At 41.1% G+C, this 17,121-nt stretch overlaps 1 protein-coding gene across 3 annotated transcripts in view; it reads right to left on the bottom strand.

Moving 5' to 3' along the window:
* The window catches only part of LOC308107712 (neurobeachin-like), a gene marked incomplete at its 5' end in the record, with an annotated part of 250,933 nt that overhangs the window by 33,803 nt on the left and 200,009 nt on the right, over window positions 1–17,121 (bottom strand). For all 3 annotated transcript variants that reach the window (XM_080460195.1, XM_080460196.1, XM_080460197.1), the window contains 4 exons: window positions 10,984–11,096; window positions 13,449–13,564; window positions 14,183–14,285; window positions 14,368–14,485. In XM_080460195.1, coding sequence (XP_080316321.1) covers window positions 10,984–11,096; window positions 13,449–13,564; window positions 14,183–14,285; window positions 14,368–14,485 — 450 coding nt within the window. The remainder of the gene's footprint in view (window positions 1–10,983; window positions 11,097–13,448; window positions 13,565–14,182; window positions 14,286–14,367; window positions 14,486–17,121) is intronic.

Here is a 17,121-nt window from a genome sequence, read left to right as displayed (position 1 = left end):
CTGAGACGCCCGTTCACCAGGTAGATATATATATATATATATATATATATACATATATATATATATGTATATATATATATATATATGTATATAAAAGTATCTGAGGTCATGACTGTGTGAAAACAATAGCTGGAAAACCCCCAAACAAAACAGGCTCAGTTGCTCGTGTAAATTAAGGGCCAAGAGAAAGTTTGCTGGTAATTTAAAGAACTCATCCCAAAACACAGACACATTACCATCATCTGCATACTTGTTTGTATTCAAAGTAAATCATATTGTTGACTCAATAATTGATGAAAATTACGCGCATGCACGCAGATTTATAGTTTGATTCATTTATTATGTCGATCCTAGAAGTCATTATTATCAAATAATCACTAATATAAAAGGTGTAATCCGATGTTTTAGTTAAAACTGACATGGATTAGTTAATTTTAATAATAATAATAATTAAAAGGTGTAAAATACAAAAGCAATAGATAGAATGTGGAACTAATATTAAAAACACAATGCAGGATAATGTCATAACAGAATTACATATGATGACAAAAGTAAAGGTAAAACCATAATAAATCTTACAGGTGAATTGGCTGCACAGATTTACTACAGAGTTGTAGTACTTTCTAAAGTGAAACCTGCTAACTACTCATTATTAAATGTTATTTATTGCTCATAGACCAGTTTTATCTAGTATCTATCTAGTATAGAAACATAAATATAGACATATGTACATAGAACTGGTAACTATGTATTCTATTTATTCTCTGCTGTTCCTTTCATGTTCTTGACATCCAACAAATCTCTCATTTGTGACATGACAGTGCAAACCACTAATCCACTGTACCACCCAAAGAAAAATATCTTTTCCCAGTTAAAGGTTGAACTACAAGAGCCCGAAATGAAAACAGTGTCACGCCTGAAAACATCAGGAATCATAAATAATAATCATTGCTCTGCATTTCAATGACTGATTCCTAATTATTGTGAGAGTATAAAAAAAACACAATATCACTGCTGCTTTTACTCGCCATCCATCCAAACGTTTCATACTCGGGCCAAACCTTGGATAATGTGGTTCATTATTTCTACCACAGCCACAGTAATAACTTTATTATTATGCTGACACCATCGCTGGGCTTTTGCCCTTTGGCAGCTGTTTCATTTTCATGTGTTCTTAAGGCAACAAAATTACTCCCATTAAACATGCTTTTAGTGGTGAATAAATTGCCTTCTCTGCCTTTTCAATCACCTTTTCCAATATGAGAGCCTCAGAGGCGTATTGGCAGTCAATATTAATATACTCAGAAGCACTGAATCAGTGACACGGGGGGGGGAGGGAGGCTGGTAATGTAATCAATGGCAGCTTTTCTACCTGGGAGCTGCAGCCGAGAGGTCAGGAGGAATAAACTGCCTGAAACAAAGACACTAATTCTAACATTATTAAAACTGTTGTGTTTTTGGCGAGCTCTGCTCTGCACTGTGGAGGATTACCGTTCTATCTGTGGGTGGCACAGTGCACATTCCTGAAGCTCCAAGTCAAAACTAAATGGAGTTTCTCTCTCTCTCTCTCTCGCTCTCTCTCTTTTTTTCCTTCTCTAAAATTTAATGGCGGTCCACATCAGCGTTAGCACAATTGAATAGACTGAAAGAGAAGTTTATTGAGATCTGCATGGATTTATGGGGTGATAATAGCCTTCCATGTGACGTCCCGGCCCAGCTGGATCAGGGTGCAAGCCACAAGATGTCTCACACTCCGTAAAACCACTGCGAGTGTGACTAATGCAGGTTAGAGCTGCACAAAAGAGCCAGGTAATGCATGTGGCTGAGAGGGAGGGCAGTGAAGAAATACAGCATGCAGGTAACATTAATGAGGAGGATTAAAAAAATAAGTTTTTTTATTTATACATGGGTCTGAAAATACCCCCGACATGAACTAAAACATGTTATTACAAGCACAAATAGTATGTAGAAACATATTAGAGGCCGATATTGAATTTTAAACATACAACATGTAACTCTACTTTTATTAACTACCTCCTGTGTGTCTACACATCCTGGATGAAGAACCAATAAAAAGGGAAAGGATGTAAAAACTGGCCGTCCGTTAAAGACACCAGTCAGTCCTCTACTTATGTACATCTATATGTTAATATCTAAACTAGTTTCTGGGTCGTTTGAAGAAGTAACGTGGTTTTTATTTGATCTTATTCTTCAGTCTGAGTCGTAATCATGGTAGCTTTATTGTGACCGTCAGAGTTTCCTTGTAAGGCCGTGTAGTGGTGAGCACTCTCGCCTCACATTGAGAAAACCCCCGGTTCGAGCAGCTTGGAGCCTTTCTGTGTGCGTACAGGAGTTTTCTCCAGGTACTTCATTTTCCTCCCAAAGCACCAGAACCCTTCATGATGGACTGGTGGAGTAAAGATGTAAACTCTCCCAGTTGGGGCTGTTAGAGAGCGGATATACCGTACTCCAAAATGTATCGGCAAAAAAGTGAAACGCGAGCTGAAGCCCCGTTTACGCAGTGTTTTCAAGTGAAAACGGAAAACTTTGGTTGCCTGTTGGGTGTCCTTATACACGACAATGGTGCTTGGAGCAACTGAAAAGGCAATTCATCGACCCCGTCTCCGTGGAAACGGTGAGAAAACACAACTTTTTGTGAAACCCTGCTACTGCTGCATGCGCAGCGCAAATGCAGTGGACATTTCTTGCACAGGCGCAAGTAGGAGGACAATAACAACAATGGCGGCCTCCAGAGTGGACGTGGTCAAAAACCATGAGATTTCACTTGAAACATTCAGTTGACAAACTCCCGACAACCCCTGCTGAGAGTAATTACAGTTGCAGTCATGCAAATAAAGTAAATCCAATGTGTAATTTTAAGGGAGGAGTGCATAAAGAACATGTGAATATTGGTGATTTCTTTTCAATGGTGCAAAAAAAGAAAATGCAAAGTATTACAAACCATGATTATATGTGGACTTTTCCAGATTGGTGAAGTTTTAATGTTAAAATACAACACTGTACGTTATTTGTGATTATTAATTCCATAAAAACTAAACACCAGGAGATGGAGTGTTTCTCAGGGCACATGAGAAAGGTCCTTTCACTTAGGAGTTCTGCATACAGATTACATATAATGATTGTTATAGTTTCAGTGGAAAAAAACAAACTGTTGGTGTGAATAAGACGTGAAGCTCATTCTTAGCGTAACAACACTCTTTGACATTAGAAGTCTACACATATCTCTTGATTCATTAATCTACAAAATCCATTTCAATTGGATAATGTTGCTCTTGAAATGAGATTAAATAATTACAAATCTCTTAATCTGTTAGGCACATTTTTCCATTGAGTCCCACCACTATTAAAGTCAAGGAAAAGCTGTTCTTCTGCATTGTGGTGTTAAATTTTACTTTCTTAATGCCTCTACTCTCAGTATTAAACTATCATGCTGACTGTGTTTCATCCCTTTTATTATGTCTGATAAACCCTGATGCAGTCCACAGCTTTTCTAAACAGATTTTTTTTTTTTGACATCGTGTCATAAGGTTTTAAAGCTGCTGTTACATTTGTGAGAAAATAAAAATGTGTGTGGCTTCATCACCACAACAGTTGGGGCTGCAGTTGTAATTAAAATCAAAGCTCTTAGTGCCGTGATTCTGCTAAACTACACTGCCGTCTATTATTTGAGAGTGTTTGTCTAAACTGTGACGCCTCCCCCGAGCAAGCGTGTCAGATTCTGAAGTTTACATCGAAAAGAAAGTGTGTGAAAATGTAACGGAGTGATTAAAGCCAGATTTGAATTTCACTACTTCCAGAGCGTGTCTGCCAACCCGATGCACACAACTCCAGGAACGGGACAGAGAAACTTGGTTAATGAAACTCCCGCAATGTCTTTCCTTTTACGAAGTAAAAGCTTGCCTCTCGATTAGTACGACTTAGTAGTCTATGCATCTATATACATCTCAGCGCGTTCCTCCGCCTGCTGCCTCGTCCACAGGAACCGTGCATGTGATGCATTACATGATCAATCAATCAATCTTTATTAATAGAGCATTTTTCAGACAGTTGGTGGATTGTAAAGTGCTTTATGAGTGATTGATGAAGACATTTAAAGACATAAATCACATGGACCTGTATATATGTGTAGGTGCTCATGAACACACACACACACATCAAGTAGACACAATACCATGAAACACAGTAAACAATGCACACCTGAAATTGTTAAATAAAAGGTGAGCACTTCAATAAAAATAAAAATAAAGTATAAGTATATATAATTTATGGAATATTAGTTCAAATCTGTATGTGTGAGAGAAACAAGAAGGCCTATATTACCAGAAGTCTGGTTGCTCTTCAGCCACATTTTGTTTTCATCTTTATTCTATTTTCATACTGCATTATTTCTCAAAAACGTCCTAATCGCGTGGCTGAAAATAGCTTGATATAAAAAAGTTAAGGACAGCTAAAACTGCTGAAATTGCAGAAAATAGTAAAAAAAATACTAAAAATTAAAAAAAAAAAAAACCCAGCAAAACCTAAAAAATAAAATGACAATAGCAAAATTAATACTAAAATCACTAAAAACATAAAAACTGTGAAAAAAGGTTAATATCGCTGCTATAGCTAAAACTGCCCTGACCGTTATGGTATGTACAGTGGCTATGAAAGAATAAACAGCGGAAACAGCCAAAATGCATAAAATAACAAAATTAACTAAAATGGCTAAAGCAGGAAAAAAACTATGAAAGAGGGAAAAAATAAAGGTTAAAATTGTAATAAAGTATTTCTAAATGGTAGCTAAGCTCAGACCTCGCTTACACAACATTTCAAATAAGTTTTGAGTTTCCACAGCCACATTTCGAAAACGATGTTCTTTTTCCACGGAAAGAGCAAAAAAAACAATGCAGTTTGCATGTTGGACCACTAGTAGGTGCTGTTTATGTAACGGAACCACACACACGTGCACGTAAAGAACAAAACGCTATAAACATTAACAATATGTGGGAGTCATGACACTCTGGAGTTCATTGTTGTTATTGTCCACCTACTCACATGTGTAGAAAAAGTACTTATTGTTACTGCGTTTGTGTGTACACAGGAGCATCATTTACAGTACAGTTACAGGATCTAGCCTTTTTTGGGGACATTTCTTTTTCTTCATTTCAGATAATGACCATGTTTTTTTGGCTCCAGGCAAATTTTATTTGGTGGAAAATCACACAAAAAAGGGTCTTTTAGTCATGAAGGTTGCAGACCCTTGGTATATACAGTCAAATATATATATATATAAATATATAGATCATAATACTGTGAGCTAATATGGGCATAAAAACCCAGCAGTAACTATAAAGTATTTCTTTGAAGATATATGGAAATGCAGAGCTAGAATTACTCATTCCATAATGAGAACCTGCAGTACGACCAAACTATGAGGGAAAGGAATGATTGATTTGCCATTTAATGAGAAATAAAAAGGCGTTTATGAGAAGACGGCCTCGGTGCTTCGGTGGTCCTTCAGAGCTGTCACACTCACCATCTGTTGATGAGCCCAAATCAGGCTTTTCTTACTTCAGCTCAACCAGGAATAATCACCTGGTCTCTTTTCCCTGCGTCGCTCATCATACTGATCACAGATACCAGACAATGACAACAAGTGCTTCAGACAGCGCCGCACTTTCTCCTATCCGAGTTCGTTACTCGCCTAACACCTGACCCGGTGAAATACATCAACACGACTAAACAAAGTATGATCAGACCTAGATTTGGCTTCACATTCAATCAGCATCATTTCTGCTGTTGCACTCCAAAGGTTCAGGAAATGAACCCGGCGTTCGGTGAGTGAGTGCGCCGAGCGCGTCTCCATTCCTTTGGTTATATCCCAGCTACCTCCCAAAGAGACGCATATTGCATTTTATATTTCAGAAGAAATTACATTACAGTATGCTGCTGCGGCGCTCTGTCAGGAGGAGTCGCAGTCGTTTTGGTCCGCCTCGTCAGAGCCGGGGCCGCATGCAGCTCCAGTCTGATGGGATCAAGTTGCTCCGACTCAAGATAAAGCAGATGTGCTCCCAAACAACCTGACTGGAGAGGACGCCAGGGTGAAGGAGGCTCCATTATGGAAAGAACATCATGGAGGAGGGGGGGGGGGGGGGGGGGGGGGGGGGGGGTTCGTAAAGGCCAAAGGATGTCTGAAAGTTTGTGATGCTCTGCTGCGAAGCTTTAAGAAGTAAACTTTATGCTTGAAAGAGTGAATTTCCAATATCAGTCAGATTTATATAATCTCATAAAGTCCAGATATGTGCAGTGAGGAATTTACTGTATATCCTCCTTCTGCTTAATGGTTTTCATCTCTCCTGCTACTGGACTTAACACATCTACTAAATATGTCTAAGAAACCAATTGAACTAACCGACTCTCAGTTATAGATACGCACTGTAGCAGCGTTTTCCGTCTTCGACACGGCGTCTGAGCCCGAGCGTTTCTGGAAAATATTGTTTTTGCCCGTTGACACGGCGACGGAGGCTGAGCGTTTTCAAAAAAGTTCCACCGCGGGAGCTGTTTTGGGAAATTTGCATTTTCACTTTCACACGAGCGGGTACATTTTATTCAAACTTGAGTATAAAAGAAGTTAAGCTGTAACCACTGACACGTCGCTTTTTTATATTATCTGCACCACAATAAGATATTTATTACTTCAGGTTATAGTAATTGTATATGAAGGTGTAATCAAGTTGACTATTTTCCCACTCATTGACGTCAAAAACATCTAAACTCCTGCTTCTATTGCAAATCACACACCAATGTGCTTCTGTCGGGGACGACTTGCCCTTTTTTCCATTATATTTTACCAAAGTTTTCCCAGCGACACACTAAAGTCAGGGCGCATTATGAGGAAGCGCCGCGTCGAACTGCATCTGCTCCTTTTGCTTTCTTAAGCAATTACACAAATTTCTGTCACATCATTTAACAGCTATGAGGAAGATTAGCTTCCCGCTATCCATCATCCGCCTGTCACTCCACCACCAAATAATCATTAGAATCTAATGAAACACTTCACCGCATGAATGTATCTGACATGCAAATATGCAGGCCTCTGGCCCGGAGGCGGCGCTCGGCAGCGGTTCACAGCTGACTGGATGCCCAGCCGGCAGGTAATTGTAGGTGTGCGCCGGTTTGGGAGGACAGCGTTCTGGCAGATTCAGCAGGTTGAAACTATCCCGTCCGTCAAGTGTGAAGCAAGTCAGAAGTGTGGGAAAAGGAAGCTTCTCAAATTACGCAACAACGGCGAGCGTGACACAACAGGAGAGTCAGTGCAGCGAGTAATAATGACGCTGCAGCCACAACAACGTGACGGCTTATCTCCTTGAAGCTCATCGAGCTATAAACTATAAAGTGAGAAATTGGAATATGATTTCATGTAAGAAGCTTCTTATTGCAAACTGCAACGTTTCTCTACAGTGAAGGAACTTGTGCTTGAGGAAATGTATTTTAATTTGGTGAAATTTCTTGCAGTTGCTCCAGCATTGCACATTAAACCTTTTTCCATATTTGATAACTTTCACGTTTCTTTTAGTTTTCTCAACTCTACAAATAACTTAGCAACCATCACAGAAAACAAATAAGCAAATGTTTGAGATTTGAGTAAATAATGACAAGACATCACACTTTTGCTTTAAAATATTCATATTTTCACTTAACCAATCAGGTGTTTTGTCCATTTGCTTTTAAAATTCATCTTTCTCTCAGCTGTTGATGGTTTTATTTTTCAAATATTGTGATAAAGTGTGAAGAACTGTGAAACGGTATTCAATCACAGCCACCACAGACAATTAGTCAGCCTGTGAATCAACCTTTGGTGTAAATAAATCATCACATTGTTGGACCGAATGAAAGTTTATAACTTATTTATAATTCAGACACTTTTTTTTTTAAAGCTATAGATTTAACAGATCATGAAATATGTGTACTTTTGGTCAGTTTTCTACTTTGGCTACCTAATTTACTAAAAAAAAAAAAAACACTGACATGAATTTATACTTTTGTGACTTTAAAAAGTGTCAGGTAGTATTTAGTATTTTAGTGAGTGCTCTCCTTTCACTGGGAGGAATGAGAGGGTCAACAACCCCCCCCCATTCTATTCTATTCTATTCTGCGTGTTATTTTTTATCACACTGTGTACAAAACTGAACTCCGTTCATTGTGAATAAAGCTGCATCATCAGCTAATGGAGTAAAATGGAATCAAAAGGTATTTTCAAATCTAATCAAAAGCAGCCACCACTTCTCATATACAGAGAATTAAACGCCACATTCCCTGTATTCTCAAAATAAAATACATTTTTGTTCATCGCTGCTTTAAAGGCAACGAATTGCAATGAATTAGTCAACAGATTTTACTTGTAGCCATAGTAAATATAAAACACCTGAAACATTTATTGTGGTGGTGTTCATTATTTTCCATTGGACATTTACATTATTTGACGTCAAGCAAACATGAAGGAGTTAAACTCTGTTTTATATCATTTTTAGACCTCTGATAGTGCATCAGGTTAAATCTTGACCTTAAGCACGAAGCAGGCGACTCGTCTGGTGTAAAAAGTAGTGCACCCAAAGCAGCTGAATGAATCACATTATCACATTATCCTAAAAATGAAAACACCAGTACAGTGAAACCATCTGCCTCCTGAATCACAACCTCACTGGATTCGTTAGCAAGCTCATTTTGCTCCCAAAACACATGTTTGGCATCACAATATTAGAGGCAGTTATTGTCTTATTTACCAGACACACAACCTGTGTGTTGGCACACCCTCAGGACACACACCTACAGCAGACACGCCCAGCCACAGCACACCACCAACAGGTCTCCAGAGGCCGGGCAACTACCACTGATCCATAATTGAACAAAAGGGCAGACCAAGCAGAGAGGACAAGTGCGGGGGCCTCGATCTCCTCCCCGCCACACGAGCTGTGAACTTTTGGAGGTAAGAGCCCCGGGGGGTCCAAGGACAACTGTCAGGAGACACGGGCTGTGAACTCATGCTAATGAAGGCAGCTCAGGCCTGTAAACAGCATGAGAGGATGTCACTGGAATACATTACAATACATAACTGTCTCCCTGGGGCGGGCGGGAGGGAGGGAGGGAGGGGGGGCTGCACATGGCACAGCCCCGATCAACCTTTTCAACACACACACACACACACACACACACACACACACACACACACACACACACACACACACACACACACACACACACACACACACACACACACACACACCTGAATATCGCACCTTGAAGGTGGACAATTTCAGAAACAAATCTATCTATCTATCTATCTATCTATCTATCTATCTATCTATCTATCTATCTATCTATCTATCTATCTATCTATCTATCTATCTATCTATCTATCTATCTATCTATCTATCTATCTATCTATCCATCTATCTATCTATCGTTTGGGGCTGAGAAGGTTAAGCGAGGCTCTTCGTCATCCCACCGGTGCTCTGAGGGAAACGAGCGGGAAGGAGGCAGCGATGGAGTGAGTGAGGGAGAGAGCTCAGACAGGAATGCGACTGTTTTCAGGTCAGTGAGCTGCAGTGTGTATGAGCGAGATGGAAAGAGAGTTGGAGAGAGAGTGTGTGTGTGTGTGTGTGTGGGGGGGGGGGGGGGGGGGGGTAAACCAGTAAACCAGGCAAACAGTCTGTGGTAGAGTGAACCGCTGTCTTTTCTCCCTTCAGTCAAAGGCAGAGCAAACACAAGTCTGGACTCCATCTATCAGGGCTGAGGGGCGTTATGGATATTATATCAGACCTGTTGTGATTCGGCAGCATGGACGAGAACTCTGTCTGTTCAACAGCGTGATGAGATTTTTACCTGCTTCACTTAAGGCCCCATTTTTCAAGACAATATTTCTGCCTTTTGGTTTTAGAAAAGTTTCTGAAACAACTGGGCCTGAGAAACCTTTCACTGCGATGACCTCCTCCTATTCAGTGATCAACCATGACAAAAGTACAAACGTCAAGTACCACAGAGATAATGCAGTGAACCAAACACTCATTTAGATGTCTCCAACATGTAAGATCCTTCAAAACAGTTTCTTAGGTCAGCTTTGGATTATTCTACTCTGTCTTGTTTCTCCCTAACGTATGAATATCTCGATTCAATTCTTCAGGGTGGGAACAACTGTGAAAAAAAAAAATCAAAAATCAATTATTACTTATCAGCATTCAGCAGATCATGATGAGAGAGTCTTGTGTCATATTTTATGCTGAATAATTTCTGTTTCAAATCTTTCATGGGTCCAGATGCTATCTAAAATTGAAGACTAATGTTTGTGTTTATGGTTTGCATAAAGCCTTCAAAGCAGATTTGTATCTTGAGATAACATCATGGTCTTTTAATTAAAAACGTATCTGACGGGGGCCATATTGTGGCGAAGATTTAAATCTAATTACATTGAAATGGTTGAGAATATTAGAATCAAACAATGTCATCATTAGATTGCACTTTAGATTAACTTTGTATTGTTTATTGTATTTAATGCATTATTCCTGTTTAACCATATGTATTTTTATTTCTACTCTGCCTTTTGTTTTGTTGATACTCTACATAATGAACTGTTATCACACTGCAGATTTCCTCCTTGTGAGACTAAAACAGGATGTCTTGTGTTCTACTATCATATCTACAGCCACCTTTTTCATCAATATTGTCTTTAATACAGAAACCGCAAAGTCAGAAGTAGAGCAAACTGTGTGCAGACATTACAGAGGAACAAAAAAAAACACTTGGACTAAACTTGCAGTAGGTGTTTGAGTGTGTTCCAGTCTGTTACTAAACAGTATTTTCCACTTCAGGAGATGAGGCTGCACATGATTCCTTTACCAGCGAATACCATATTGTTTTACAATCTGACTCTTAATAAGGAAATCCCCTCTCCTATCCTCTCACTCGGCTAAGAGGCCTCCGTACCTTCGAGAGATCTCTGAAGTTCCCTGGCAAGGTCAGGTCCAGCTCCTCGGAGTCGTAGTTGGTGAGGACCCAGGGAAAGACCGGGTACTGGTTCAGGTCATTGTATGTCCTCCCTAGACGCACGGAGCAGACAGAAATCTGTGAGTGATGAAGGGCGAGAAGGGAACATGGGGGTTGAAGGCAGGGCAGGGTACACTGGAGGCTTGGGTTACGTTGGGGGATCGACATGAAGCATTCCTTCAAGCCCCGGATCTCAGAGCTCTCAATCAGACGGACTTCCTCTCATACTTCCATGCTGAGTCCACCAGGGAAACATATACACTGATAGCAGAGAATGTTTTCTGTGCTTCTCATAACTTTCCCTGCTGAGTGTACCTCACCAAAGGACTCTGGGAGTAACATTAGGCCCGACTTTGAGTTTATAAAGAGCACAAGTCCCTCTACATAGCGGGGAGGAGTGGATGTAATTACAGAGTTATAGATTCTTCAGGGGGCCACGACTCCAAACGCCTGAAACGTCACCACAAGTCGGAGACGTGAGCGTCCTCCCGAAGCAGAGATATGATTTTCAGATGGAATAAAGTGTGATGTGAAATCCATGGGAAAAAAACTAAAAGCATGTTCCATGTTGTCATTAATGCTCTAAGTTTCCCTTTGAAGACGACACTGATACGGCTGTGAGGTCAGGCTCTGGCCAGTTGTAATCCGCGACTGTTGTAGAGGGATTTGTTGGTATTTTTACTGTTGGTCATAAATCAAGCACAAAACATTGGCTCCAGGAAAACTGAACGTTTAAAAGTAACCGTTTTCTAACCATAAAAAGAATAACGTTTTAGCTGTGAGGGGACATATAGACAACTTTTATGATGTCCCAACTTCACATCTCTCATTTATTTCATTTGAAACCGACATCGTGCGGACAAAGCCTTCCTGTAAACTAACCACACAAGTGAATGTTGAGGTTTGGGTGAATTCCGTTTACAGATTAGTGAGTTATCATACCTGAGACCTTTCTTTTTTTTAATTCAACTTTATTCCACCTTAAGACCCACTTTCCCAGACCAAAATGCCAGAGTGGAGTGGTAGCTAGCACTCAAACTAACAATGTCTGAGGTTGGAGTCTGGGTTTGCGTCGTCTGTGCACAGTTTACATGTTCACGACTTGTAGTGTGAAAGACATGGGGTAGGTTATTGCTTGGTGTGAGACAAAGATGAGCAGCGTGAGAGTTGGAGGATCTATGTTCATCCACGAGCTGCTACACATGATGAAAGACTCTTTTGAAGTACTTTCACAGTATTTCCAAAATGTACGTATATTACAGAAGATGCCAGTGAAATCAAAAGCGTCTTCAAAGCAAAGCAATGGTCAGAATAATGTTCATTTTCTGACACCTGTATCAGTGTGCAGTACTGACTATCAAACATCACTCAGAAGAAAGGATTCAGAAAAGATTCTACCAATCTTCTCTTAAATATCACCTTGTACCAATCCAGCAGGTCGTGTTTCAGCAGCAGGATGGCACTGAAGAGTCTAAAAGTGGTTGAGGAAGTGAAAACATTTGACAGACAGGTGAGTGAGAAGGTTTCTCCAGAGTCGGGGGGGGGGGGGGGCTCGAGAGCATAATTATCCAGGTTAATGCCACACGGTGAAAAAGGAAGCAGCAGGCTGAGCGTGGAGGGAGAGCACGGCGTTGCTGTGGTTAGACCCGCTGGTGCTGAGGCTTGAGTTGGGGTGGCAGGATGTTAATAACAGTGGAATAGTGTTTAATTAGAAGACCTCTTCCCATTCGCACCTCTTCCCAGCACTTCACCCCCCGCCTGTCTACCGCTCTACACTATTCTGACATCCCTGGCAGCCCGGGTCATTACCGGGGTTTTTAATGAATTTTGGGCATGTTTTTCTGTCTGCCTTACATCTAATTAGCTGACAATAATGTATCGAACCTCAAGCACGGGCTAAATATAAATATGCATGAATATGCAGCGAGAGGGAGAGGATGACACCTCTCTGAGCGCAGTCGCTCTTGCCTTTCCTGTTAGTTGCAGTTCAGATCAGAGAGTCGACAACAAAACCTTTCAACTCCGCAGACACACATGTGTACACTCTCACAACGCCAGGCACTAATTATCTGGCAAAATCTGCTGCGCCTGCTCTTTGCTTCAAACAGGAACAGTGAAGTGTACTGCCTTGTGCACCGCTTATGGCTACCGTGGATTCTTTAAACAAATATGACATACCTGAGGCCACTTACAGTGTGTTTCCACCAACACTGACACATAAGGATTATTGTTCATGATGGCGTGAAAAGTTTCACATATTTAGCAGAATTAGAGTTTACACTTTCACTGGAGAGAGATTGTAACTGAAGGAGGAAAGGGAAAGAAGATCGAAATCTGGCTTGAAAAAAAAGTGAACACATAATTCCCATTGCTTCAGGATAAACTTTTACATTGGAAATTCTTACCTGCTATGGTGTTGAGAAACATGAGGTACTCAAAGTTGGAGATTTCTCTCCTCTGCCAGCGCTGGGTCATGTTGGAGGATTTAAAAAGCTGCCGAGGGGTGGCCAGGGAGATGCGCCTGGAAAGAACATTTCAGCTTGAATCAACATACACACATTTGGATTTAGTTACAAGTATTTAGAATCAAATATTCTCCAAAAACAAAACGAAAGAAGCTATTCTTAAAGTGGGAATATTTTCCACGTTATAGAAAAGTGACATCAGCAGCTCAATGTGTTTATGTGCGCATAAAGAAAATGGTATTCGCAGTTAAGCCAATTTGATTGTACTCAATTTAGAGAGCGTAAATTAAACAGTTCATTCCCTGATTGCTAACTCCAGTAAATCTGCTTTATTTCCCGTCTAAATATAAAGCTGATTGTTTTAGCAGCAGCGTATAAAGAGGGCTGTTAGCACCACGGGGGTCTAAGGGGAATCCATGCTTTTCCTCAGTGGTCATTGACCAGGCTGCAGAAGTGTTGTATAGAGTCTTCTGTCAGAGAATTAGGTCAGTTCAGTCGGGGTCAGTGCACATCCACTTCAATGAGTGGAGCAATGGGACCTCAAATGACTCTGCTGCAGGCCAGGCTGCAGCGATGCACGACCACACAAAGACAGACGAGGCAACGATGGCCATAAAGGCAGAAAACACATATTTAAGCGTTGTGATTTTCTTTTTATTAGCTTTATGACCCACCTGGCCTGTGGGAGTCCGTAGCTGGTACCCACTCCCACCCTGGGCAGACTGTAGACCACCTTCTTTACTGTGGCCTGGTCTGGAAAGTTGAACATGACTGACGCTGCAAATGGTAGAAAACACCAATTAATGATACAGTCGGTAAAAGAGTGAACATTAAATGCTCCGCGTGGTATCGCACTTACTCCTGTTTGCCATAAAGACCTCCATTGCAGTACTCTGGAGGAGGTAACGTCTGGTGAAGACTGCACGTATCTCACTGAACATCCACTTCCCGTGTAAACCTTCAGTGTAAGCTAAGACCTGAATGGACAAAAAGAACAGTGTGTGTTACTATTAGATCACATGAGCCTACTGAGATTGTTAAAGGAAGTATTCAGCTTTTCATTTGAATGGGTTTATTATCATCTTTGTATACGTATACTGTGTATATAACATGAAATCACCCAAAAAATAAAAAACAAACAAAAAAACACATCAAAAAATATCATGACAAATAAAATGCTGAGAAGGAAAATATCAGGGTAAATATAGGTCGGCAAAAGAATTTCTTAGATTTTTTGGGTGTCAGACATTGATCCCACAACTAAGTATTTACTATTATTTACTATTTACTTGTTACTGTACAACTGTTCACTTTTACTCCTCGTCGCCACCTAATGGCTCGTTCCTTGTTTTAACCTCTATGATTCAGAGTTACAGTGAAAGGAATAAAACTACTGATGGTGACTGTTATTCAAACTGAAGCTACAGAATTTGATGAAGTCAGTAAATTTATGAACTTGATCCCTCACATCAAATTAATCACAGGGTCAGGGCAATAATTGACACCTGAGGCTTCATGTTACTGTTTCAAAGGTTAAAATTTTCATATTGAGTCCAACGAGATTGGAACTGATTACTTGTTGATAAAAACAATTTAGTTTCTGACTGAAAACTACAATACAAACATGTTTTATGTTGTTGTTAATGGTTAAAGTGGTATTTCCACACTGACAAATACAGTGTCGCAAGAATAATAATCATAAAGTCTGTGTGCGATTGTGCATGATTAAAAGGCATCATTTATCAATGAGTGTTTGTGTTAAAAAAAAACTTTGCGAAACTGCATTTTCATCCTTTTACTGAAATACTGGTTTTAATTGAACTCAAGTCTTGTTGACACAAGTGTTTGAACCTCAACTGAAGAAAAACATGCAAGTACTGGCGCAAACTGTCCTTAGCCTACTAAAGGCAGTTCTTAATGAGGCGTACAGGTAGGAGTGACAGCTGTAAATTGGACCAGGAGCCTCACCGGCCCAGTTCAACAGACGTATCCTTCCATTAAATTCAAATATTAAGTTGGAACAAGGAATGAGTAAAGCAACAGAGCCTATTTAATACCAATATGTTGCTGTCGGTGGATCGCCATGAATATTTCACATTGTTTTAGTTGGGCGGAGGACACTCCCTGGGGCGATGCAAGTGGTCAAAAAAAAAAAAGAAGAAGAAGAAGAAAAAGAAATAACAACCCCCTCCAGGTCAGCGACACATAAATAATCAATAAAAACCATCATGCCAAGAAAAGGAGAGAGCAGACAAAGAAATCATTAGTGTATGCAGCACCGCGGGGACTGGCTGTCCACACACAGTAAAACCAAGACAGTTGTTCTGACAGGTGAGAATGGTCCCCTGCACACACCTCACGCCCCCCCACCCCCACCCCCCCCCCCCCCCCCACCCTCCCTCCATCTCACTTCCCTGTGACTGAACAATTTTGTCCGACAGTACGAGCCGGGGAGGAACCTCATCAACTCCCCAGGTTATAATCACACGTAGGCTTGGTTCAGAGAGAGTGTGGGTGAGAGAGAATAAAGAATATAACAGGGCAGTATGGGGGTGAAGCCCTACAGCCCAGTTGTGTGTGTGTGTGTGGGGTGTGTGTGTGTAGGGGTGATTGAGGCGGAGGTGGGCAAGCAGGGAGAGAGGAAAGCAGAGTGAGACGTTGGGCCGGGTTAGGTCTGATGCTAATGCTCATTTAAAACAGTGACAGGCTGAAGAGTGCAGCACGAGCTGGGCCGCCTTAATTTCTCCCTGGAATAGCTCGTGCCCGACCCCAGCGCCACATCCAAAATCTCTGAGCTCAATTAAAATTGGATTAGGTGGAGATGGTGGATGTGCAGCGCTGCATCTCTGGTGCTCTCCTGCCAGTAATGCCCCTGCTTGACACCTCTGCAACCCCCAACTCAAACAGTTGTCATAGAGACAGCATGGCCCTGAGGAGGCGGGCAGTTGTGTGTGTGTGGGGGGGGGGGGGGGGGGGGGGGGGGGGTGCACAGAGGAAGGAGGTGAGATGGAAGGACGGGCTACGGGGGTCTCACATAGGAGGGAGGGCATCTTTTATCCCCCTCCTACTCTGCAGCCAGATGTTGTGGAAGTAGTCTTCTGAGTGCAATGCTGAGAGGCAAGTCATACAGATATGCATCATGGGAAGCCAACAGCAGCAGCAGCTCACTCCATGAAGGGCCCGGTGAGTTGTTATTTGAATATTAAGACATTATGATGTCGAGGTGAATCTGAATTTACTATTTCAATCTCCCAGTGCTTGTATGGCACACACTAAAACAACTTGCTGAGTAATAAAACAGAGGTTTACAGGGAGGGTTTGCTCAACAGACACTGTACTGTAACATATATGGAAACAGCTGTAATTTTATAGTTTCAGATTGATCAAATTTCAGGGCTGGCTGTTTTCTGTTACCCGGCGAACATGAAGGTTTTCGCTGCCGTGACAGAGTACAGGCCAAAGGGCCGGCTGTCAAACAAAACAGAGGCTAAAGAGGAGGAAAAAAAAAAGAGCTGATTTCAAACCGCCCAGATCAAAAAATTTGTCATAACAACAAAGCTTTGGTCTAAACTAACATGCAGGGGCCCCTGTAGGACTCGGGGATTTTGACAAA

The sequence above is a fragment of the Lipophrys pholis genome (assembly GCF_963383615.2).
Source record: "Lipophrys pholis genome assembly, chromosome: 3".
In the NCBI taxonomy this organism is placed as follows: domain Eukaryota; kingdom Metazoa; phylum Chordata; class Actinopteri; order Blenniiformes; family Blenniidae; genus Lipophrys; species Lipophrys pholis.
This window is presented reverse-complemented; position numbering and strand designations above follow the sequence as displayed.